This window comes from Monodelphis domestica, chromosome 1, assembly GCF_027887165.1.
Source record: "Monodelphis domestica isolate mMonDom1 chromosome 1, mMonDom1.pri, whole genome shotgun sequence".
Lineage (NCBI taxonomy): Eukaryota > Metazoa > Chordata > Mammalia > Didelphimorphia > Didelphidae > Monodelphis > Monodelphis domestica.
The window spans coordinates 98,637,890-98,665,728 of record NC_077227.1 but is presented as its reverse complement, the minus strand read 5'-3'; the positions used below and the strand labels follow the sequence as shown (position 1 = coordinate 98,665,728).

General features: G+C 35.5%; 1 protein-coding gene across 1 annotated transcript in view; it reads left to right on the top strand.

Annotated features, from left to right (window-relative positions):
- Positions 1-26,656, top strand: part of ATRNL1 (attractin like 1) — a 1,148,868-nt gene extending 1,122,212 nt beyond the window's left edge. The window contains exon 29 of the mRNA XM_001377496.5: positions 15,754-26,656. Coding sequence (XP_001377533.4) covers positions 15,754-15,878 — 125 coding nt within the window. The 3' untranslated portion in view covers positions 15,879-26,656. The remainder of the gene's footprint in view (positions 1-15,753) is intronic.
- The last annotated feature ends 1,183 nt before the right edge of the window (positions 26,657-27,839 follow it).

Genomic DNA, 27,839 nt, shown 5'->3' with positions numbered 1-27,839 from the left:
TGGTTTTATGGTGCACACTCAATCCTGTTGCTTCTAGTGGACCTATATTGGGATGGAAAGGCAAGTACAGGTGATCATACTAATATTTCTCCTCTCTCATTTTTGTTGTAGATTTGAGAGTTGCATGCAAAAGTTAGGATTATTTCCTCTTTACCATTGAGGTTCATTAAAAATATAGGATATAGAGTTTACAGGACTGTGGTGTTTTCCTCCTGTTTGAATTGTTTTTTGCTTTTGCCATTATTATATAACAGAATTATGAGACCCCCCCCCCCAAAATCAGCTCAGAAAATGCCAGGATTCATTTAATAGTTGATGGTTTGTTTCATAATGTACAAAATGGCAAATCTGAAACGTAAGAAATGACTTCTTTATCTCTATCCTTTATATTTAATATCTGCCAGTGACTGAATAAGCAATGAATTGCACATCATTAGTACCCAAAGCAGCCCACTTGCTTATGCAGAGAGAGTTTGCAATCTTCTTCCTATCCCTTGTGGCCTGGTGTCTAAACCACAAAATAGCCTCTGAATTGCCACTAATTTTACACAAGTTCCTAAAGAGGGGCTAGGGCATGAAAGAAAAACTGTTTTATTCCCTTGTGCAGTCATTTCTTCAGGAAAGGAGTCAGGCCCAGAGGAGAAGTATGGGCTACTACTGCCAGAGCTCTTGTTCTTCTATTCTAAATCCACGAGCCCTGGGTCTCCAGGGCCTCTAAATCAGGCCTGTTTCACAAATACTAAAAGTAACTCCAAAGGGAAAAGAGAAAAGTTATACTGCCAGTCCTGTGATTATGAGCACGGGAAACAGCTGCTTCATAGAGCCATCAATAATTTACATGTTGCCACAGATATTAAAAACTGTTTAATTGAGAGAAGATGATGACCGGGATATTGAACCAGATCCTCCCTTGTGTTTAGTTATCATCTGATAGCACTTGAGGCGTTTCTGGGAAATTGGTTTACCTTCTTCAGGCTGCTTTTCTCAGTCTCCCCACCGTTGACCTTCTGGCTGACTATCTACCATAGCCCTCTCCATTAGTTTGGACAGGAACTTGGCTCTCCCATGGCTCACTGCACCATCAGCATCACTGCCCCAGCCTGGTAGGAAAAGGCCAGGGATGCTCACTTTCCACAGGACCAGATCCTTCCTTTGGCCGGTCTCCAGCTTCTCATCAGATCCTGCCACCTGAGCAACACCTGAGCCCATCATTCATTGGTAGGCAAAGAAAATAGGAAGCTAAATCGGGAAAGTATTGGTGGATCTTTAAGGAAACATCAGGCAAAGGGTGAGGTCAGTCATCTCAACTCATTTCTTGTCCAGTTCCTTTCAGATTTCTCCATGAATGACAATTGGACCTGCTACCGGAATTCTATCACGTTTCTTCAGTACTTCATCCGCATTCAATAGCCGTCCGATTTAATATTCAATAGTCAAAGAAGGTTCCCCGTAAAAAGGGTAACCAGGCTACTTGCATAAACCTGGCTGGCTACAGAATTGCTGAGGAGAGCTTATATGAATGGAGTCTGAAACCCGAGGGCTGCCAAAGCCACTGCTGGAAGTATGATAAAGGCAGAGAACGCCAAGCAAAGAGTCCAGTGCTTTATATCGAGGAGACCCTTCAGAAGTCCTTAAAGGTCTGTAAGAAGAAACCCTCCACAGACTGGCTCCCTAAAACCAAGGAACCTGGAAGCTCTAGCCAGAGGGCGACAAGACTGACGCCAGCAGTGATGGGTGGCCAGCGTGCTCAGTGACCCACTCACTGCATCTCGCCGTCCAGAAAGCAGGAGGCAAAGCAGGACATTGCAAAAAAGTCTATAGATAGGAGCAGAAGTCACCAAACAGCTTTCCTATTAAATCACACATGCACATGAGCAACTGCCAGCAACATTTTGCTTTTAACTACTCCTACCTGCCTATGAGTCAGAATACCATCAGCAACATTTAAATACACACACACACACACACACACACACACACACACACACACAATTTCTGTCACTCCTGAGTCTTCAGACAAGCACTCCTTTGCCCTTAGAGACTATGAAGTAAGGTAGGGAGGTTGCTGAGCTTGAAACCAAAGAAAGCTGGGCTCCATGCCCCATGGTGGCAGCCTTTATCACTTCCTAATAGCACCCTGGACAAGTCACTTAACCCCTCTGGTCTAGCCCTCGTATTGATTCTGAGATGGAAGGGAAGGGTTTTCCAAAAAATAAATTAATAAATAAAGGATTAAACAGAGTCCAAAGTCTTACTAGCTCCTATAGCTACTCACTTAAATGGCCATTGGTCATCAATTTCATCATACCTGACACTCACAGAGTGCTCTAAAGATATCATGCACTTTACTGTCTATTCTTACAGTACATTAGCTATTTTAAGATAGCCCTTTAGGGTAGGTAAGACCAACATTCTCTCTATTTTATAAATACGGAAAATGACCATCAGAAAGTCAAACTATCTTGCCCAGTGTCTTAAGTCTTATATGTAGCAGAGTTAAAACTTGAACCCTATGTCCTCTAAATCTAAAATCCAGGACTTTATGTTTACTAAGAAAACTAAGTCAGGGATAGGATTTCTTCTTCAAAAACTACATTGGTAACTTGAGTGTTGGTATCTACAGGAATATTTACAACACGATCAATATTTGTTCCACAATATGGTCATTCAGTTTTAAATCAACTAATGCAATTTAAATAGTAGGTTAAATATGGCAATGTCTGAATCAAATGGAAAATACAATACTGTCACTAAAATAAAGTTAAAATATGCCTGAGGACAGCATAACTCACTTTCTTCAGACATGGTAAGTACTTAACCTTAGGGTGATTAGAATGTCAATTAGGACTGATCTTAAATCAAAATCTTTTTTTAAGCAGTTAGCTACAGGAAGAAAAGGCTAAATAATTCTTTAGTGAGTTTGGGGAAAAGTAGTTTGATAGTATAAAAATTAAAATGAAATCTTAATAATAAAAATATTATATTTAAAGGGATTTATTAATTAATTATTAGAAGTAAAGGAATAAAGAGGATACAAAATAAAAACAATGTGCCCATGTCTGGTTAGCCATTTTCAAAATCCCCACTCACCACCATTACCACTGGCTGCATGCCAAAGAAGAGAGCAAGAGCCTCAACTCCCACTGACTTTATCCTCTGTCTACAGGAAGTACATAATGACAGGAAGTCAGTGGGCTCTTGGGAAATGTAGTTCTTTTTTTAGAGTAACAGTAGCTTTCCACACTATAGTTCAAATCCTTGTTAAGCCTGATGAAAGAGTTTTATGAACAAGGTTTCTACTAGATAGAAGTTTGGTGACCAAAAAAAAAAAAAAGACTATACATCAAATGAATCTAGTAGTAACAAATGCCAATATGCAATTCCAAATGGTACCACCTAGATTAGAAAGAAGCAATACTAATTAAGCACTATGATGGTTTGTATTGAATAACAATCAGGGACTATATTTTCCATCTTTTACTCTTTATATTTTCAAATACTTCCTGTAGTTCTATAAACTTCAGTGGATATTGGGCAACATGTTGGGAATATATTGAATTAAGAGTATCTTTGATTAATATGATAAGATATTAAATAACTTGTACAGACATTTTTACAATTTCACAATTAAAATTGTACATACATGAATACAGATATTTATTTTGAAGATATTTATTATGACTTATGGAAAGATGAAAAGACATTTGTAACTAAGACAATCATTTTTCTTTAAATAATTTTTATCCATATCTGTTAAATGAAAATAAAGTTTTTGTAATCTATCAAGACACTAAAAACAGATCACATGCATCTGGCTTTGGATAATATCTAGAATATCTGTGTAACTTTATGAAAGTAACTAAGCCTGATATCCTCATCTCTAAAATAAGAGGGTTGGACTATTCAGAGGTTCTCAAAATTTTTAATCTCAGGACCTCTTTGCCTTCTTAAAAATTACTGAAGATCTCAAAGAGACTTTTTATGTGGGTTATACCTATTGATATTTACTGCTTGAAATTAAAATTACTTGATAGTATTTTGAGCAGAGTTTTTACCTTTGAAAGGGTCTTGGGTACCCTACAGCTCCCCAGACCACACTTAAGTGGGGGACTAGATGATTTCTAAAGCTTCCTTGAGCTACAATCCTGTGATTCTAGTTATTTTAGTCTTCAGTTTTACAAGTGTTCCAGTTTTGACAAATAGTCAAACATTTGGAATTTTGCCAAAGGATGGCAGACTGGTCTCCATTCATAACGATTAAGATCAGATTAAATATTTTCTAACAAGGTACATTAGATCAAGTGAGAAATCTGACTATTATTAGATAAGAAAACAATACTATGCATACTTATGAAGTCAGTGTGGGTATTGCCAAAGTTTTCAAAAGTTACTTTCTTAATCATGTGAAAAATGGCCATGGCTCTGTTTCTATAATATGTAGCTATATACAATCAGAGGGAAAACATTTAAACATCCCAGCATGGTATTTCCATTTAAATCTGATTACAGTGAAATAAAACTATAGCTATTAAAGGTTTAGAAGAACCTACAAATACAGGCAGTAAAAGAAGACAGATAGTAAATGAGATAGTAAAACATTTCAGCAGGGCAAACAGTTTATAGCACTCCTCATTCAGCCTTCCTGTAGCAGTGTGTGCTATTCACTACAGACCCATGCTCTGTTCCCTGAACTCCACTTAAACCTGCAATTAACCTTTCACGCCTAATGAAGCTGTTTTCCTGGAAAAAATTAAAATATATAGTGTTGCCTACATTACACAGACTTGGGAGGAAATCATTTCAAAATGAATGACTTTTCAGAGGCTTTGTTCAAATGTAAAATTGAAGTGCCCTGTTTGTGTATAAATTGGAAATGTTCTCTTCCAAGGCAATCTTATTTGATGCACTATATATTACAACTCTATTTATTAATTGTTCTGCATAATTGTAAAAAACCACACATCACTAATTTTACAATTGGGTTGTTACTACAAGAGTCTACTATTACCATTTTATTTTCATTAGTGAAAACTATAGTTTTACTAAAGATAACCACTTCAAATTCTTGTGATTGTTCCTATAGTTTTCTCACAGTGAATTCACTGCTTTTACAAATGTAGTTCCTATTTATAGGTTTACCTATCAACTATTCATGTTTTTCTCTTCTCATTAAGCATCTTTTGGGAGAATAGCTATTCTGTTTATAAACTTTAAAAGAAAAAAAAAGTTTAGCATGCCCCCCCCTTAGAATCAGAGGAAAAATTAATTTATTTTGACATAAGTACTAGAAGAGCATCATTTGAACTTAAGTAAGAATAGTGATATCTCTTAAAACGAAAAACTTTGACGTGTTTAGGCTCATGACTGTGTAAACTGGGTCCATTTTCTAGCCTGAAGACTAATGGTCATTAGGAGAATTGCTTGCTCTACAGCTCTTTGCCACCAGGTCCCTGATGTTCCAAAGCAGCTGGAAACAATATCCCCTGTTTGCAAATATCAGCGTGAGGTTAAAGGAAATATCAGGTGACAATGGAAAAAGTCAACGGGGCATGGAACAGCGGATGACACTTTCTTCATCATACCTCTCCTGTTTAAATAATCTTAATGTATCAGAGCCTGATTTTTAAGAACTAAAGCTGCAAAACAAGTAAAGCTTATAATAAATATTTAAGCCCCAGCAATTTTATCGAATCTACTGGTGTATTTTGATGTAAATTCAGCTAGCCTGCAGCGTCTGTGCATCATCGTGACATGGTAAATGAAATTCCTTTAGACCGCCAGTCTAAAATAATGAATTGTTCCCCCAGTTAATTGTATTGCTTTGATAACAAGGAACTGTGCTGGGCTCAGAGAACACAATAAGTGGATTTCATCAGATGATTTGTGTGACGTTTTGAAAAATGATCTTCCATAGTGACCCAGTTTTAATGGAACTATAACAGCATGCCCCAGGATGTAGCATTCAGATTGAAGGAAACATCCCTGGGTATTGTTAGTGTTATGCAGAATGGGATAGTCAGCATGCAGCCCAAATCAAAGGGAAGAAATTCCCAGTGAAAAAGAAAATTGGACCCTAAATAAAACACAGTAAAAAGAAAGGAAACTTGGAGAGGAACCTCCAACCACCTTTCATCACTTAAAGAGCTCTGAGTCAGCTTTAGCATAAAGGAGAAAGGACTGGTTTTGGCATTAGAAGACCTAGAATTAAATCCTGGTCTATCACAGATTTTCTATGTGACCTTTAGCAAACCCCTTAACATCTCATCTCAGTTTTCTCATCTGTAAAATGGGGATAGTAGTACTTTCAACTCCATATCTATTAATATTGTTTTTGTGTAGACCAAAGGTCTCAAACAAAACTCATTAGTGTGGCCTGAACCAGATTGAGATGCAATTGGGAAATGTTAACAAACAAACAAATAATCTAGATGATAGTAATCTGTGGTTTTCTAAGTCTATATACAACCATCAGGGACCCATTTCTATTTGAGTTTGACACAACTGGTAGATATTCCAAAAATCCCTTTCTGGGCTATGATCCTATGATCCCCAAACCATGTTTAAAATTTTAAATGCTATATAAATATTGACAATATTATCTCAGAGATAGTACTACTATTAACCATCATCATCATATTTCAGTGACATGAATGAGAAAAGATTATTGATTCTATTTTCTTCTACAGCACTATTAAAGAAGTATTAATGGGGAAGTTAGGTGGTTCAGTGGTTTGAGAGCCAGGACTACAGATGAGAAGTTCAGGGTTCAAATCTGGCCTCAGACTCTACCAATTGTTTCACCCCCATTGCCTAGTCCTTACTGATCTTCTGCCATATATAATATTGATTCTAAGACAGAAGATGAAAGTTTTTTTAAAAGGTATTAGCATATTTAAATATTTTCATCCATCTCCATTTACTAACAGGATTGACATTTTGAAATGGTTTGATCCATTTTTCTTTGGTTCTTGCACTGGAAGGGAACCCAGAGGTGTTCTATTCCAGTCCTTTTTCTTTTAAGATGAGGGACTGAGACCCGGTGAGGTCAAATGGCTTGTATGCCTCAGTTTCTTCATCTTTAAAATGAGAAAGTTGACCCCAGACCATTGATCACCCAATGACTGAGTAAGGAAATGGTAGAGCTAGGATCCAAACTCAGGAGCCTCTTTTCACAAATGCTTTTGAAAATTTCCCATACAAAGTTGTTTGTTGTGTTTTTTTTTTTTTGCTCAAATATTATTACTATTAGAGAATCTATAAATGACTCTCAAGTATACTTTCCCAGGAAAAGTGTGCAAGGCATGAATATGGTGCTTTGCATGGTTTAATCAAAAGACTTTCGTCTCATTTGCCAGGTAGGCACTGAAGAGTTGTTTATGATTTATGATTTTCAACCTGAGCATGTATCCAATTTTAGGAATCATTAGTGAATCCAGGAAACATTGGTGAGAGGCCCTACTTTAATTAGGCTTTGGCCTTCACATACCCTGATATACAAAGACACAGTGACAGCTTTGGATTAGCACAGAATTTCCTGTATTGGCAACCAGAACTGTATATTTCCCTTCTGGCAGTGTGTCTTCTGTCAGTAAGGCAATATTTGCAGCCATGTGCAAATGGAAAATGGATTATTTTCAGAGTTTCCTTGGACTAGGTAATATGGTAGTTTAATGCATGAAATGAGTTCATATTTGGATGTTGTGATGATTGAAATTAGTTTAAGTGGTCTCTGTCCACATTAAAGGAGACATAGACTATTTGTAGTTGGCAGCCTCTCTATTTGATGAGGCCAGGGATGGAATGGCAAGAGGGCTATGAACTGTGATAGGAGTATAATAGATATGTGGAAAGTTATGTGGTATCTGACTGGATTGAACTTTTACCTTAGTTACAACTCAGTCTGTGAATTTTTTTGTCTTTAATTTTTAGATAATGTTAGAGATGAGGGTTGTATATAGCCAGTTTGTTTTCTTGCCCTTTCCATTTCTCTCATATGTTTTATTGGATTACCATTCACATTTAGAATTATGATGGTTAAATCTGCCTTTTCTCCCCTTTACTGCTGATTTTTTAAGCTCTTTCTTGTTTAAAGGCAGTACTTAGTTCCTGGGATTTGTTCTACTAGTCTCTTCTCAAAGGGTCTACCTCTCTAAACTCCTGTTAATTTTCCCTATTCCAAGTTTTTTTTTTAATTTACCTAAATTTTTGGTTTCTCTTTATTTTGTTTGTTTATTCATCTATTTCTTCCTTTCTTTTCTCCTTTATTTTCCTCATCCAGTTAAGTTAGAGCAATATCTTCCTTCCCCTTCCTCTCCAATCTCTTATTTTTAGTGATTTTCTTTTTCCATACCCTTTTCCAGAAAGTTTTCCTTTGCTTTATCCTCATCATTTTTTCTCTGTCCTTGAAGTCAATTCTAATTTTATTTTCTGATACATTAGCTATACCCTTCTTTGTTCCTTCCTTTCTCTGTATTCCTTAAAGGGATAATACTTCTGAAGTAGCTGGTTTGAGATCTCTTGTCCATTTGATTTCTATATTATTTCAGTTGTAGATCTTTCCCTCCTCCTTTTTCTGTTATGCCTCATACTATGAAATATTGATACTATGAAATAAAATGGGATTGTCATAGAAAATGAGTTTCAGTATTAGGACTTTAGTCTTTGTTTAAAATTGAGTCCTGGCCACACACCCTGCCCTTATCATAATCAGTCTCCAGCTCTAAAGTCATACTACCCCACATCTCTTCTCTTGCATGCTGGTCACCAGTTTCACCCCATTGGGTGTTGGCTGCCCATAGGAACTCACACATGTCCTTTCTTGAAGCCAAATGATGTTGCACTAACTGCCCCAAGATGAAACCAGCTCTAAAGCCCCCATCTTTCAGAGAAAGGTACATATGTCATAGAAATGCTCTTAAATGGTATTTTCTCCCTAATTCCTAATACCTCTCCTCCTTTCTTTTCATCTCAAAGCAGTACCTACCTGCATTTTAAACAACAGACTATAAAAACTGGTTTACCCATAGACTTGGTGTACTATAGTTACTAGATACTAGATACAAATATACTAGAGGTTGTACAAATTTATTTATACAACCTCTAGTATATTTGTACAACCTCTAATATTCCGACTCACAAAAGATGTTGACTCAAAGGACTTAGTACTTGATGCATCTTTTCAAATCTTCTACCACCACTTCCTTTATTCTTTAGGTTTTTCCAGTATTCAGTTCCTTGTGTTCTTTTTATTTATTTATATTTATTTATTTCTATTATATTATATTATATTTCTATTAGGTGATGGTTATAAGGTTTTATATATATATATATAATATATACATATTATATATATATATATATAAGGTTATAAGGTCAAGAATTTGCTCCTCTCTAGTTTTTCATTGGTTTGTTTTTCATAGGAATGCTTCAAATATCTCTTATTTTTTACCCATCTATTTTTCTTTAGTGATTAGGCTCAGGATATGTTATCTTTGCTTTCAGTTTAAGGTTTGGGGGTTTTTGTTTTGTTTTTATTATACTATTTCCATTTTCTCCTCTGATCTCACATGATTATAAAATAATCCTATGTTAATTTCCAATGCCTTTCCATCTTAGTTAGAAATATTTTCCCTGGTAGCTAGTAAAATCTACTGTTTGCTATTAAAACTGGTAAATTTAATCACCCATTGCCTTGGAGCTTATAGCACAAGGTGCTATTTTTGTTTTTGTGGTTTTCCCTGATAGCAATCTTTGGATTCTCTTAACTATTTTTACCAGTGTTTTATTATCTATATTCAGAAATTCTCTGAAGCTTTCTTGTATTATTTCATGCATTATTATATTCAGGTTATTTGATTTTTAATATTCTTCCAGGAAACCTATAATCCTCCAGTTATCTCTTTGCATCTTGTCTTCAAGGTCATTTTTTTTTTGTCTACATAGAATTTATGTGTAATTTAATCATTATTGCCTTTTGGTTCTCCTCTGAAAAATTTTCCATCACTTTAGTATTTTTGTTTTCCAAATCTGTTATTATCTCTCTCAAGCAGATTCTTCTTTGAGGAGTTTCTCCATCATATATTCTATTTTTCCTTCTCTGCTATTTGTTTTTTTAGGTTTGCATTGAGATCTCTTCTGTCCAAAATCCATTCCCAGTTTCTCCTTTTAAGGGTTTTATATCTTTTATGAATCATTTGTCCCATGGCCTTTGGGGAGTATATGTTTCCTCTAATAAAGTAGTATTATTTCCTTTTCTTTCATATTGTAATATTTGTTTGACATGCTTTGGTTTCTTTTTGAGATTTTATTCATTTTGGGGGTGTCTTTAGGATCTGCCCTGTGGTGGTTTATCTGCTATATATTGGGTTTTTATTCAGACTCTTTTTTCCTAATCATTTAGCTTCTTTCATATTCCCTGTTCTCTTGCCTCCGGGAATCCTCCTCATTCTCTAGTTCTTCTTTCTTGCATTGTTGCACAGATACATGAGTCTGGGCTGCTTTCAGACTCTTCCCATTGGAGAATATGCGTATAGAGCTGGGACTTGTCCCTCCATTGCATATCTTCTGAGTGGAGAGGACCAGTCTCAGCTGAATTACAATTCTCTTTGCAATCATGACACATACTTTGTTTCCATCTAACTTTTATCTCTGAACACACCTTTCTCTTCCCTAAGATTTCTATTCAAACTTCTTCCATTCCTTGCAGTTGTTGTGTAGAATTGGTATCTATCACTTTCTGTGTATTTCCAGGGAGAAAATGGGGTCTAGGCACTCTTTGCTGTGAGAGTTCCCTTTCAATCAACCCTGAGTCACAAGCTGTGAGTTTCAGTTCATGGCAGTAGGCACATGGAGTCAAATCTATGATTGTAAAATGTAACTTAGCTCCTCCAACCAATGGCTTTTAAAAGTAATAAGACAGTTATGGAATGGAAAGAATAACTTGAAAAACTGACTAAGATTTTCAGTGTGGCACACTTTGGAGGCCTGTGTTTACACTTTCAGCTCAAACTCAGCATTGTAGAACCCTTGAAGATTTAGAGAGAGCAGGAAACCTAGAGATAATCTAGTCCATTTGTTTTAAAGGCAAAGGAAATCCAGGCTCATAGAGGTGAAGTGATTTTCACAAGACTACATGGATAGTAAGTAGCATGACAAAAAAGGAGAAGGAGGAGGAGGAGGAGGAGAAGAAGTAGATGATGGTGATGATGGTGATGATGATACCATATCCTGGTGTTTGCTATGTTTACTATGAGGACCAAAATCCCCCTATATACAAAGTCATGTCCAGTTAAAAATTAAGAGCCTTTGTATTTGCATGACCTTGTTTAGCCCTTAAAGTCCTATTTAGTAAACTGAAAAAGTGAATTAGTTATTTGTTGTTGTTGGGAAGTCATTTTCACCATAGTCAACCCTTTGTGACCCCATTTTGAGGTCTTCTTGGCAGAGATACTAGATTGATTTGCCACTTCTTTCTCCAGCTTATTTACAGATGAGAAACTGAGGCCAATAGGGTCAAGTGACTTTGCAGGGTCACACAGCTAATAGCTGTCTAGAACAGATTTGAACTGAAGAAGATGAGTCTCCCTGATTCCAAACCCAGTGCTCTAACTACTATGCCACCTAACTGCCCTTCAATTAGTTATTAGTACCCTTAAATATATATTGGTTAACAATTAGTGTAAGTAACTTACCTCAGCATCCCCTCATTCATTCATACTACAAACAGATTTTTAAGTATCAATTGTGTGCAAAGCACTCTTAGCTGCTAGGAGAGATGAAATTTCCTTAGGATGTGGCCCCTTCCCCCCTAGATCCTAAGTTGTTGTTGCTGTCCTCAGTCCTGTCTGACTCTATGTGACCCCGTGGACTTAAATGGTTTGCAAACAGGTAGCAGAGAGAAGAGATTGCAAAGAGGGACTCATTTGGACTCATTTTGACTAAAATGTTTTGGCGTTTGTGCAGTCAATGCAGTCTTCTTACAATCATACTGGTTTGATTTGCCATTTCTTTCTCCAATGGGTCCTCATTGTATAGAGAAGGAACTGAGGCAAGGCGGGGAGTCGGGTGATTTGACCAGGGTCACACACCTAGTCAGTGTCAAGTTGGATTCCCACCCAGGTCTTCCTGCCTCCAGTCTTAGAGCTCTCTATCCTCTGTACCACATAGATGGGTAAGAAACAAATATCTAAAGGAGACAACATTACATGTTAAAGTTGGAAGAAGAAGGTGGTTGTTTATGAGGAGGGGGTATCAGTGATCATCTTCTCTAATCCCTCCCTCTCCTTGGCAACCTCATCATCTATCTTTAAACAAGTACTGGTCTCTCCATGTAAAATGAATCTTTTCATGAACTGGTTGCTCCCTCAAGCTAACATTATACATCTTCCTTTTTTTTTTCCTACTAAACTTATCAAATCTATCTATTTTCTGTGCCGTATTTCCTTCTCTACTATCATGACTTCTACTGACATGAATCTCTCAAAAAGTCAGAGTAATTTTTGTACAAAGATTGGGGCAGTTAAGTGGAGTGTAGAACCTAAAGAAAGGAAGATTTGAGTTCAAATCCTTTCTCAAGTACTGATTTTGTGACCCTGTGCAAATACTTAATCCTGTTCATCTCAGTTTCCTCATCTGTAAAATGAGCTGGAAAAGGAAATGCCAAACCATTCTAGTATTATTGCCACGAATCTCCTCTCTCCAAAAAGGGGGTCATGAAAATCCAGACATGACTGAACAACAGCAACAGAAATAATTATATATGGTTCATTCCCCCCAAGTTGCTATGAGGAAAGCATTTTGTTAAGATGGAAGAACTAAGTTACTAAGTAAGAGAGCAGACTTGTGACTTCATTAATATAGAGAGCTTTTCTTTTTATATATTGTATTATTATATAATTAATATATGTATAAATATAATATTCATAATAAACAAGGAAACTTTCTCTACCAATGCAAGTTATCTAGAAAATTATGAGATTAGATTTGTCCATTATTACACAGCCTTGTACCTGTCAAAAACAGAACTTGAGCCTAGGTTTTCTTGGCCGTGAGGCCATATACACTATTCTGTCTCTTACTCTATCAATTCTAGGTAAAAATATAAACTATCCTCCTCACTGAGTCAAATAGCTTTTTCTCAGGTCTTGTCTTTTGTATGGCAGCATCTCTAGTTTCTGACTGCTTTTTTTCAGTTTTTTTCCTGTCTCTTCAACTCCTCTCTTTCCTTTGCTGTCACTTCTTTATATCCCAAAGCTCTGTCCTGAGTAGGCAACATTTGATAACATAACTAGAAAAAGAATCTGTCAAAAATCCATAAGAGCCTCACCAATTTTTGAAATCCTAAATAGGACCAGGATTTTAAAAAAAAAATGTTTGTCACTAAGGGGATTGAGTCATGTGATGTACCTGTAAAGATCCTCAAAAAAAAAAAAGAAAGAAAGAAGAAAAGTGAACTTAAAGTCAAACATCCTGACTTGGTATTAACTGAAAACCTTACTTACTTTTGACACTTGAGTGGATCTGAGAGCTTATCAGTGTAGAGGATCCCTTCAGCCTACAAATCAGAATCCCTCCCTGGAAGTCCCTGGTTAAGTTTAAATAAGCTCATTAGATTTCACTCACTCATTCTTAAAGAGAGATAGTAGCCCAGCTTTTTGTTGTTGTTTCAGTGGATAATTATTCAGGACATTTTGTTTCTCCCAAGAATTACAGAGGTCACAAACACAATCCTAACCTATGAAAATGAACTGTGGAATTTGAGGACTCCATTAGTTTAGGGATGATGTATTCAAGTTGGGAAGTTATTTTTTTACATCTTAACTTTTCCTGTCAATTGAAAGGAATACACTTATTGTTTTGTCCTTGTTTGTTTGTTTTATATATCTTCTGTGTCTTTACATCACTTGTTATATATATATATATATATATATATATATCTGTGTCTTTATATCACTTTCATTTCCAGATATATTTTTCTCCACCACCCTCCTCAGATAACTATCCTTTGTAAAAAAAAAATAAAAAAGTAGAGAGAGAAAAAACAAGTTCATCAAATTAATCAAAACATTAACCAAGCCTGAGAGTAAATGTAATTTCCTTTTTTTGTTTTTGATGATTTTTTATGTAGCAAGTATTTTACTTCATCTGTTCCCCCATGCCTCCTATTAAGAATTTTCATTAAACATCATATAACCTCAATATATTTATCTATAGCCTAACCAAAGAAATTGCCAAATTAGCCATATCCAAAAAAATATTTTTTTTCATTCTAAATTTATTTCCTCTTTATAAAGGGATGAGAGATAGCTCGAGGATTGTTCCTAAAGTCAAGTACTGAGTTCAAACCTTCACTGAGGCATTTTAGCTAGCTGTGTGATTAAGAGCAAGTCACTTGTTTCTCCCAGGTATCCTCCTTGTAAAATAGGAATAAAAATAGCACTTAACTGCAATGGTTGTTTTGAAGGGAAAAAATGGGATAATTTTTGTGAAGTTTTGCAAAGTAAAATATGGGTGCTAGCTATTGTTAATATTATGGTTCATCTTCATTCTTTAAGACTGTGGGTTTCCATTGATCAGAGTTCTAAAGCCTTTCAAAATAGTTTTTCTCCATAAAGTGTTACATTTTACAAATTGTTCTAAATTTTCTCACTTTGCTCTGCATTAGCTCATAAAGATCATCATTTTCTCTAAAATTCTCCATTTCATAATTTCTCATGGAAAAGTAATATTCTATTAAATTCATATATTAGATTTTGTTCAGTCATTCCCCAATATGACACCGACGCCTATATTTTCTGGTTTTGCTGTTATGAAAAGAAATGATGTAAATATTTTAGTACATATGTCTTTTTCTTCTTTGATTTCTTTAGGTGTATAGACCTCCTAATGCTTAGCTGGGTCAAAAGATATGCACATTTTGGTAGATTTGGGAGCATAGTTCCAAATCACTTTCCAGAATAGCTGGACCAGTTCCCAGTTCCACCAGCCATACAATAGTATATTTATATTCCTACAGTTCATCATATTTGTCATTTTTAAATTTTTTTTCTCTTTTGTCATCTACTAATATTTTTCTTTTGTCATCTTACTAATATGATAGATGTGAGGTAAAAACTCAAAGTAACTTTAATTTTCATTTCTCTAATAGTTATTTATAAAGCATTTTCATATAATTGTTAATATTTTGGATTTCTTTTTTCCAAAATTGGCTGTTCACAAATGTAGATTACTTATCTATTGTGTAATGTCTCCTAATCTTATGGAATTTGCTACAAAGATTTTTTCCCCCACAGTTAACTCTGAATTATCCTTTTTGGCCACTGCTTTCTTATATGTATATGTGTAGTCTCTCCTTTCTTAGAATATCACCAGTTGTATACCTAAGATCAACTCATATTCAGATAGAAAAAAATAAAGGAATTACCCCACTGGAACAACCAAATTGATGTTTTGTGAAACATTGAATGTTGATCTCCAAAAAGAACAATTTTTTAAAAAGAAGATGGCTCCTTTCCACAGGTTACTTTGAACTCCATTTCTTATAGAAATAAGCCTTTTGGATAATGAAAAAAAGTATTTTATAGCTTTAAAATTTATAGAGAAATTCATTTGACAGGTAACCTCCTGAAAAAGAACAAGAAATTAAGCAAGATTGTAGCCACTTTAGAATATGATATGAACATTAGTATGATATGATGATGTGATACGATATGATACCATATGAATATTAAAATCTTCTCTCGGTTTCTCTTCTAGGTCTTGCAATCGCCAGTGCCCTCATAGACATTTCACAGCAGAAGCCGGCTGATAGTAAAGATAAGTCTTCAGGAGTCCGAAATAGAAAACATCACCTTTCAACACGTCAAGGAACTTGTGTCTGAGGTCCAGAAACTGCACTTAGTCTGTATTATTTTTTTTTCAAATGGCTTCCATTGAAAGCTCTCCCACAGCCTCAGTTTTTATGGAGGCAAAACTCTCTGATCATTGGTTCAGAGTCCTGGTCCTTTCACACGTGCAGCAAGCCACACGCCAAACCAGAACCCCTTGTGGGCCCAAATGCGGACATGAAATGGCCTTTTATAAGAGCAACAGAACCGAAATTCACAAATGGCAAAGTTCATTTTTACATTCACCTTAAGCATATCAGTGATATATTTGCACCCCTCATGGAAAAGGCTGTCTGTAGATTATTTCCTAATGAGGATGGAGGATAAGTGTGAATCTTAGGAGGAAAAAAAACTGCTACAAGAAAGTTGTAATTCCTGAATGGTCAGAATTATATCATTTTCTCCATATAAGCAAACGCAGACTAACCAAACATAACCAGGAATTGAACCCATTGCTATGGATTTCGATATTGTTTTATCTCACTGTGAATGTGAGAGCAAGTCACTAAGTTAGTAGAATGTAGATATTGCATTAGCCTCTTTTATAGGGCCATATTATATCAGAAAACAGTCTGGGAACACGAAGATTATTTACCCATTTGGAAAGCAGACTCGGCTGAGCCAGGTTTGGTGGAGCCTGTGTGCCCTTCCACAAGAGGCTGATTAGAATTCTGAGGGAAGAGAACATCCCTGCCTTCCATGCCAACTGACTAACTCATTATCAGAGCTGATAGAGCATGGAAAAGCCTGTCCAGCAATCAATTTCTCCCTTATTTCCAAAAACAGCCTCCAATATTTCAAACCTAAAGAGAGCATAAATTGTTATTTTACAAGTATTCAAGCTTCTGTTCCAGGATGGAAATATTTTAATTGCCTAAGAATCACTGCATCACACCAAAAACGACCTACCTGCATTTTTGCCAAAACCGTAATCTTCATTTGGTGTTCTTCTCCTGGTTGCTGAATTTTTATTTTGTCTGTACTTTCCACAAATGTCCTGAGCTTTACATCTGAAAGCTGACGCATCCCAGTTTACAGAGTGACCTCCATTCCATATGCCAACTGTTTCACTTAGAGTATGATTCGAGAAGAACATTCGGTAGCCAATGCCAACAGCATTCTTGCCTCAAAACATGATTTCAAGACACTGAGTGAGCCTCCATGACCATGCCTGGCCTCCAGCCAACACAGCTCTGTAGGGACCAACTCTCACTGTACTTGCAAGGACCGAAACATCTGAACCAAGACAAAAAGAAAAGGGATTTTGCAATACCCACGTCGAACTGGATCTTATTCCTCCATGGCTGATAGCAGCTGGAAGCCCGGTACTTTTCCTAGCATTTGATGGGAATTGCAATTTCTCACCTTAATGTGGAGAGGAGCAGCAGAGGTGTCCACACCTCTTATAAATGACAATTTTACTAAAGAAGAAAAAATTTTAAATTATAATTGATGTTCAATACTTGATCCGTATTTTACGTTTTCTTTTAATTTCAGGGAGGTAATGACATTTTGCTGTTTCCAATTGACTGCATAGTTACTTGCATGCCATGATGGTACACTAGCAGAATAAGACCCTGATGTGAATTTCTGTGCTTATTTCATGCCATTTATTACATAGAGATCTGGCTTAATTTTGACGAGGACTGAATATACAAATATATCAGAAATGATCTTATAATACATAGTTACATCTTACGCAGTACTGTTAGGTTGTATCTTACCATGACTGTCACTGTTTTTAGAATTAGGCATTTATGGATTATGAATAATATGTATCCCTTATGTTGGCATGACAGTTCCAGTATTTTTCATGCGTTAAAATAAGGCTCATCCCTAGAGTAATCCCATCAATATCTTGTGATTTGTTTAACGGTTATTTTGACCTCCTTCCATTGTTCCATACCACAGAAAAAAGGTCAAGTGGGTTTATTTTTTAAACTTTTACTGGAAACAACCATTTAGTGTTAACTATCTTCGAAACAGTTTAATGCATTTTTCTTTGATGTTTTCAATGAAGATTTGTTCAAGGAAAAAGATAAATGGGCATAACCAGTGATGACAAAAATTGTCACTTGAAAATTGAACTACATGGCTGTACTGTTTGTTTTGTTCTACAAGAGTTTTCATGACAAATAGTTTAAATTGCAAAGATACATACAGTTTTATAGGTTTCTGTGAGACCTGAGTTAACAGTTAGGAGAAGTTAAGATTCCCTTGAGAGAAAGATGACTCACATCTACCTGAAGTCCACGTTGGTTTATGTAGTTTGAAAATGTGTACTTTTTAAGATTATAATTTTATAACAATTATTAAGATGGACAAGCATCAGTTAAAAATTTCATTAAGTTGGTTAAAGCCACACCGCATATGTTACACTGTGTTTAACAGGGATAATTTTATTTTGTCACATTTTCATAACATTTCAGAGCTTCCTCATAACGGAATTCTAGATTCTCATATATGTGCATTTGTAAAGACTCTAGGCATGACCATTAACTATCTGTATCTGTCATGGATGTTTTGCAAATTTATCAGACCAGATGTTAGGCTATTGAAAATATGCAATTGATAGGGACAACATTTTAACAGCCTTAAATGACTGGTTCTCTGACCAGTATGAGTCCTAGAAATAGTAATTGTCAGCCACAATAGCTCTAGTTTATAGGTTTTTGATTTTTCAGGTATGGGAAAAGTTTGATTATTTAAATGCAATGGAGTGGTCAGAATTAACCTGGAAGAGCTATTTGAGAAGAGTCTAAGAATTCTTGGATATGGGATAAATGTCTCTCCAGAAGGGTTTTCTAGGTTTAAAATAAAAACAGGACATTTAAAATGAATAAAAACCTACCCCTACAATTATTGAATGATTCTCAGATGCTTAAGCTCACCCATTTCCTACAACTTGTTTTATAAATTCATGCATTGTTTCTCGTCAAAAGCTATTTTTGCTTCATAGGAAAATCAGAACCTTCTAACACATCAAAAGTTTAGGTGAAACCTTTTAGAAAGGTTAAACTTAATCTGAGCTAACAGATATGACCTCTGAGATCTAGAAATTTCTTATGATTTCCATCAACAGTGATTGTGATTATAGTTCTAAACTTGCCTATTATGATTAGTTTATTTCATTATTTTTTGCCAAATTAATATTTTCCACAAATTTAATTGCATTTATACCCAAACTTCCATTAAAGTTAGTTTTCATTTATAGTTATAGGTAAGCACTGAAGAGTACAAGAAAATGCAAATTTGTAGTTTGTTATAATTTGTTTTGAATACTGTTACCATGTATTATATTTACCTTATAGACATATAATATATGCAAATCTTCAATCTGTTTAAGTGCATTCCTTCTTTGTCTCACATCCCTTCTTTTTTTATAAACTTCCAGAGTCATTTTCATTAGAGAAAAGACAGATTTCTCTATACTATTGCAAAAGCTCACCTTTAATAATGAAGTCTTTACTGTTCTCCCTCATTTCTAAGGAATATAAACAGTACAGAGACTTAAAAAGCATTGTTTTCCTTAAAATAGACATTTTATATCCATTTCTACTTTTAATTGATAGTGCCATATGAAGTCAGAGCTATGGTCAATATAATTCCTTTACATAGAAATACACACACACACACACACACACAAAAAAAAAAACACAAAAAATTCTAACACTAGAGAAACTAAATTTTTGGCATGCAATAAGTTATAAGCAGTGCTTTAAATATTTTTTTAAAAAATACAAGTATTATATCTTTCCACTCCCATTATAGTTAAGGTCAAATTTTTGTTGGACCCTTCTTCTGTGTTATTCAAAAGGTAAAATAATGGATAACCTGTAAAATCTCCTTTCTGCCATATAAAATTTGGTTACATTATATGTGAGTGGATTTCCTTACCTGTGAAAGAAGAAACATTCTCTATGTCTGTCCTTCATTCATCCTGTATTCCTTGGCCTTTTCCTCAGGTTCTCTTTGAATGATAGACCAAGCATTCATGAGGATTGTTCATGGGTGAGAATAGGGGCATGATTCAGAGGAGGCCAAGTGCCTAGTGTCCCTGTCCTGCTTGGCAGAAAGGGAGATTAGCTATAGTATCTCTGCCCACACTAATATATGCATATTCTTTAAATTAGTTACTCTTAATTAAAACTAAAGTCAAGTGCTTGTCAAACTCCTCTGAGTCCAGCACAAGCAGGAGCTTTCGAGAAACTGACATGTCTTACTTTTAATTTCAGAATCAATCAAGAAACTGTCACTACCTGGGTCAATTTATTTTTATTTACTGGTTTTCTATCTGACCTTTATACAATATCCCACAGGAAGTAGTCATTCTCTTTTCACTATGATTCTTCCTTCACATGTTGGGAAAACAAACACACATATCCTAACTTTCTAATAATTATTCCTAGCATTAATATAGTGCTTTAAAGTTTGCAATATGTATATATATGTATATATATATACAAATATACACATATATACATATCTGTGTATATATATATGTATATATATATATATATTTACAGTCATTTAATCTTCATAACAATTCTATTAGGTAGGTGCTATTGTTAACTTCTTTTTTGCAGAGGAGAAAACAGGTGAAGAGAGATTCAATGACTTTCCCTAGGTCATACAGCTAGCAAACTCAGTAGGATTTCAACTCAAGTCTTCCTGGCAAAGTCAGTAACTTTTTCTTAACTGAAATGGGTTCACACAACAGCTTGAGAGGCATTCCACTGTGTTTAGCCTCCTTTTATACCCTTCATCCATTTCATTTCATAGGCTTTATTTTCCTCACTAGTAAAACATGTGCATTGGACTAGATGACATCCAAGGTCCCTTTTAGCTCTAAATATATCATTCTTTCCCAATGGAGGTCTTCAGATGGTAGGTGGTGGATCATTTGTTGGGCACCTAGAGGGCATTCTTTTTCCTATGGACTAGGCAACCTCTGGGGATTCCCTTCCAAATATGAGGTTCTAGCAATGATTTTGTGGGGTAGGAAAAACAGAGTCATTTGGAAGAATTCTTGCTTGTTAGATAGCTCTTGAGGTTCTTTTAGTACATGGCATTGCAAGCCAAAAAGGACCTGGGAAGAAAAAGCTGGATGCTGAATCTGTCTGAAACCATTGGGGCTTCTTGGGCAAATGTGGAAATAAAACCTTGGGAAGGGAATGGCAAGTATAGGAACCAAAGTCTGAATGTGGTGAAGTGCTGAAATGGGCTTATGGAGATGTTTACACTAAAAATAGAAGTATCTACAACATGTGTGTTTTATGGCTCTGGGCAATTTTTAACTATAGAAATGATCAACTTTGTTACTCAATGTCTCTGGAGGACAAACTACCCTTTTCTTCATCTCCTGCCTTTGGATAAAATAAAGCTTGGTCTTTGGAGAATGAGGCATTCTGTTTTTCCTGACATCTAGAGCTGATCAAAAATGAGAAATGATGGCTTTAGTTTTGTAAGATTGATTCCCTGGCAGTCTTCCTCAAGCCAAAAGCCAATGTAGCGCCTCATCTATAATGCTGGTCACATTATAATGGCTATCTGTACCTTCTCATTATGCTTTGTTTTGGTTTTAACCATTCATATTTATGGCAATGGTAGTAGTTTCACTCAGGCAGAACTGTTTAAATAGAATAACTGGCTTAAAAAAAAAAGTTGCATATGGCTGTGTGCATGGTTAATGGCTATAAAGGCCCCTCACCTGTATGCATGAGGAATGTCTGGAATATATCTAAGAGAAAAAATTGAGTGAATTCAAGTGACAGTCTTTATATTTGCATGGCCTCTTTTGCACAAGAATATCTCAAGTTTCCTAAGTGTGTTTGCTCCATGATCTATAGTTACTGAAAGTTCCACATTATCCAGTATCAGGGACAGGACCTGGTGTGAGGAGAAACTCAAGTTTTAATAAGAGGAAATATACCAGATCATTTTTTTTTAGCCAAGGACAAATTATCTAACCTCTCCTTTCTTCAGGTCCTAAATCAGGAAAATGGGATTAAAATGCCAACCTACCTCACTTAGATATTGACATTTGGTAGTGTTTGTTGAAAGGGAAAAGTATAATGTGGTTATAGGTTTTTCTACTTTTACTATCAGTATATCTGGGTGTGGATTCAGTAAATCCCCTATCAGAATGAGTTCCTTCATAGCATATATTTATATGCTCAAACCCCCTTTGTAATTAAGCTGTAATTAAGACCATTGATGCAATTCTTTGAATGATTCCCAGTTTGTTTGTTTGTTTTGTCCTACCCTAAAGTGTTTCATGTTGGTGAATTTCCAGAATTTTAAATAAGGCTTGATAACAAATACTAAACCATTAGGTTAGACCTGCTTTTCTATTGTTAAACAGGTCTCTTGACCTTGTTCATCATTTAGTCAAGTTCAAGAGTGAATCTGAGAGTGGCAAAAATGCTCTGTCCAAGAGACATACCAGTGCTTTTAAAAAGCTAGCATAAAATGTCTCATGGATCCTCTTCTCTTTGTGCTTTCCTGTAACAATGCTGGTTGGCAGCAATGATTTTTTTTTTCCTGAGGAGATCAGTTTGTTTGAAATACGGTGGCACTTTAAAGTGAAGGCCAGCTGGAAGGACACCAATAAAAATACCAACTCAGCTTAAAACAATTTGATTTCAACTCCAAATGAAATATCTGCAGTACACATATATAATGGCAAGCAGGATATTCTACTTATCAAGACTATCCCCTCATGAAAATCACAACACTAGATTCATTTGAAGCTGTCTCTCTCCTGTGGTAAAAAAATACCACACTCCCCTGCCTCAATCCTATACACAAAGAGTGACCATTTATCTCAGGAAAGAAAACCACCCAGTACTCTGATTTTCTAAAATGACTGAAGTTCATTTTGACTTTTTCTTAGGAAAAAGGAAATTTTGCATTGATTATTGAGAGGATTAATTCTTTTTTCTTCTGAAGGGAAAAGGGATAGTAATTAAAGAAAAATATTTTTGTTGTATTGTTTTCCAATTTAAGCCAATTCAACAAGCATTTAACTATACACTGTACTCCAGGTTCTATTCTAGGGCCTGGGAGACACAAAGATAAATATGACAATGATCCCTGTCAGCAAGGTGCTTACAGTCTATTCACCTTCTCATGGTTCTATTTACAGGGAGTCGCACAAATTATGGGCATGCTTTCACATGTCAAACTTTCATTATAAGAGGAGACAGTCAATTATCTACTCAAATGACTATCTTTTCTAATATCCAGTGGATGGCTTTGCTATTAGCTTTCATGTTAAACAAGCCCAATCAGCATTTCTAGGAAAACTGGAAACATTGCCTGAGGCAAAGTCTATGGAATAGGAACAAAAAAATTGTAATATAGGATATAGAGTCTATAGGTCTATGACAATTAATTAACCCTTTTCAAATTTTCCCTAAAATTCCTATTTTTGTATAGCATATAACTCTGATTTCTTCTTTGATCAAACTAATCCTATGTATATAACTTAATAGCTTATAAGTTTGCATCTAAAGATTTGGTTACATTATAATTCCAAATTTGTTTGCAAAGAAATACCAACCACTTTTACATTTTTATTTTCAATTTTAAATTCTCTCCTTCTCTCTAGCCCCTCCCCCACCCATTGCAAATGCCCCAAACTCCATATATATTAAATTATGCAAAACATACTTCCACATTAGCCACATTGCAAAAAAAAATGCAAGAAAAAGAAAGAGAAAGAAAATATGTTTCAATCTGCATTCATCATCTTTTACCACGAATCCTTTGGAATTGTCAAAGAATATTGTATTGATAAAGTAATTATATTTCACCATTGATTGTTGTTACATGTGTACAATATTTTCCTAATTCTTCCACTTCACTCTGCATCAGCTCATGTAAGTTTTCAAGTTTTTCTGAAACTATTCCCTTAGTCTTTTCTTATAGCACAATTGTATTCCATCACAATCACATACCACAATTTGTTCATCCATTCCCAAACTGGTAAGCATACTCTCGGGTTCCAAATCTTTGCCACCACAAAAAGAGCTACTAAAAATATTTTTGTACATAGATCCTTTTTCTTTGATCTCTTTGGGGGCACAGACCTAGTGGCAGTATTCCTGGGTGAAACCCTCCTGAATGGTTGAATCAATACACAGATTCACTCATATAGCATGTGTGCCTGTTTTTCCACATCCCCTCCAACATTTGTCTTTTTCCTTTTCTGACACTTTAGCCAATCTGAAAGCTTCATGAGAGGAAACCTCAGAGATGTTTTAATGTGCATTTCTCTACTTATTAATGAGTTAGAGCTTTTTTCATATGACTATGTATAGCTTTGATTTCTTTTTTCTGAAAACCATTCACATCTTTGATTATTTATCAATTGTCCCATATTTCAGAAATTAGATCTTCATTAGTGAAATCTGCTATGAATTTTTTTTTTCCAGTTCCTTTGCTCTCCTTCTGGTTTTAGCTACATTCAGTCTAGTTCATTTAAATCATGATGTTGGCAATTACTTCACCTTGGAGTGAGTATTATGAACCGTTGCCCTTTGAGGCTCATGGAGAATCAAAAAGAGTGCTTACTACCTCCTTCACAGTTTAAAATGTCCTCCCAAATATTCATATGCCATTTAATCCAACTGATAGCTCAGTAAGAATTTGTTTTCTACAAAGGAAAAGAAAGTTTAAGTTTCTAGATGAAGTTTTAGTGATGTAATACAATATAGCAGCAAAGTTTAAGCCAATTATTGATATCTCTAATAATAATATTGTGGAGTTTTCTTTTTTAATTTTGAGGGAAATTTCCTATATAAATTAAAATATATCCAAAATTAGAGATATATCTAATTTGTTTTTATTTCCTTTCTCTAATATATTATAAGATCCAAATCGATTCATTAAAGTAGAGAATTGTAGATGAAGACACCAAAGTTTTCTTTCCTTTCTTCTATTAATTTATGAAACTCTTGGCCTGTTGGCGTGTCAGTTTCCCCATTTGTCCAAAATGGATAGTATAATACTCATCTACCCTAAGATGGGGCTGTGAGAACTCATCATTTTACTTTGCTTTCAGGTACCCTGATGCAAACTGTCATAAAAGGGCAAAGTTTTACTATTATCAGTCATTTTCTGAGTGCTATCTACATATGGAGTTTGATAAATGTTTTTAAATTGCAGCTTTGCCCAAGAGAAGATGAGCTCCCTGAATGACATCCCCATGGATTATAGTTCTTTAATGAGGTCATTGCTCAAAGGCCTTCCAGCTAATTGATGTTGCTCTTCCATATTTTTTATGCAACCTGAAAACCGCACACCAACAGGCACATGCACTTGACATGTGTTGGAGTTTCAGGAAAACCTTACCCTAGTACTGACTAAATGAATGGCTTATCAAAAGGAAGTTGTTCTTTGTTTCATAAAGTGCCTCCTGGACCATCTTCAAGGAGGAAGGGGATTTCTTTAACGCTGCACTGACCTACAGACCCTAAGCTGTAACTGGATAATAAAGATTTTGTTTCTGAAGCAAGAAATGGTTGAATTTTGTACCTTTCCTTCTGAGCTGGGTTTTGAGGGGTTTTGTTTCTGTTTGTTGCTTTGCCTTCTTTCTTTTTGTCTCTGTTATACTTCAAAGTGTAAAGTTGCTCTATCTGTCCACAGGTATCTGACATCTTGTCAGGTGATTCTGAGCCGGAAATATTTTTACGCACAAAGTACTTAAATTTGTATCAATAAAGAACAGCTTGTTCCTTATTTCTCAGTCAATATTGGCATGTGTAAAAACCCTTTTAAAGCTCTTATCAACATAATAAACTGACTCCTCTCTCTCCTTTCCAGTTAGTCATTACCTGGATATTTTTCTTTTCGATAAGCAATCCACAATGTGTTTACTGAGGCTTGCATTGATATTCCCCACTGGCTCTGGGGGCTCTCGCTTACTTCAAGCAGCTCCACAGTGTGTACCCACAGTGCAGTGTGCTGCGGAGCAGGCTCCCAAGCCCCTCTGGAATCCAGCGTTATTTGTTCTCTCACTGTTCTAAAGGTAATTAAGGAGCATTGCATGTTTCTCAATTAATGATTCCTCATTCAACAGGGGATCTTTGATGCTAATTTGTTTTAATCAGAACCGAGGCTGCTCAAAAGCTCTAAACAATTCAGTGAAGAGGAACTCAGAATTTTTAATCAAGTGGAAGAGATCTAAATGCTGCGAGGGACACATCCATCATAAGCTTTCACTTCCTGTTCATTTAACTTTGTGCTTTCAGATTGCATGAAACAATGTGTTAATCATCCAAGAAAGTTGACTAAAATTAACCCAATAATTCCATTGTTGGTCATGTTGAAAGTGTGATCCCGAAACAACCACATGCAATAACAGAAATCTGTTCAAGGTTTTCTAAACAGCAATTTGGTCACTGTAAAATGAGCAAACAAACAAAAATGGCAGCAACTGATATCTAATAGTAGGGGATAGTGACTAAATCCCAGGGTATAAACATAATAGAAATAAGAGGAATACAATGAGATAAAAAAAGGCCATTATGGAAATCATGCAAAGTGAAAATAAATTACCAGAAAAAAGAAGAGCATACCCTAACTGTGACTCTGTAAGAGGAAAATTGAATAGGAGCAAATTGACCAAGAGCCCTGATGGAGACAAAGAGAGGTGGCATTTGATGTTTTGAAAATCGTTTATTTAATTGTATATAGTTGCAAAATCAGTTTCATTAGTTGTATTGATGTTTAATATTAAGTTTATAATAAATCATTTTAAAAGAAAATTGAGATGAAATGATTCAATCCTTTTAACCTGTATGCATAGGAATGTGTCTTCATATTGTTGTGAAAAGGACAAATGGAAGAACTGAATTACTCATTTTACCTCCTGCCTTGGTTAAGTTAACACATAAATAATAATAGGTAGTAAAGTACAAGTCCTGTCTACATTTCCTCAAAATGTTAGTTTATTATGAGAGACCACATATATAAAGTAGCAAGGAATATACTCCATAGCTCCATGTCCAAGTCCAAGCATTATTTATGGATGAGACACAAGCTCAGAAAAATTAAATGACTTGCTCAAAGTTACATAGCTGCCCCCTTCTCACCATGAAACACAAGTCACAGAATTTTAGAATTGGCAAGGTTAGAATTATAGTATCTTGAAGGGAGTGGAGTCTATGGGCTGAGTAGTACAATTATATTCATTTAAATATAATTTTGCTGGCTGGCTGGCTTAGAAAATGATCCACTATGTATATTATCATATCCATTAAAAGATACATAGAATCACAGAGTTGGAACAAAGCTCAGAGGTTAACTAAAATGGGATCTCCTTTACCACATCTTAAACTGATAACCATACTGTTTAACTTGAAGACCTCCAAAGAGGAGTAGTCAATAACTCCTAAGGCAACTTATATTCCATTCTTAGCCAGTTCTATATGTTAGTAAGGTTTTTATTCTTATATCTAGCTTAAATATCTTTTCAATTCCCAGCCACTATACCTCTTGCACTTTGGGACCAAGCAAAAGGAGGCTAATATCTTTGTCATGTAAAAATCCTTCATATATTTTATGATAGCAGTTATTCTCCATCTCAAATGCCTGTTAACTACTACCATTAAGCATCCTTTTCTTTCGGCTAAACTTTGCCAGGCCCTTCAGCCAACATTAGAGATTATTCAGTGTAAACTATAACTGCACGAGAATCTCCCCTGTAGCATCAGGGGCAAGTGGTCATTTCATCTACATTGGAAAACCTCCTTTATTGGGGAACCCATGATCTCCCTGGACACTTAATTGCACTTTGGATTGGCTCTAATTGCTAGGAAGTTTTTGTCCTATGTTTATTTATTTGAATCATAAGGAACAGGACTATTTATTCATCCATCTGGTTTTTCTGTAATATCTGCCCATTGTTCATACTTTTGCCCAAATCCTTAAAGACAGCTATGTCATTCC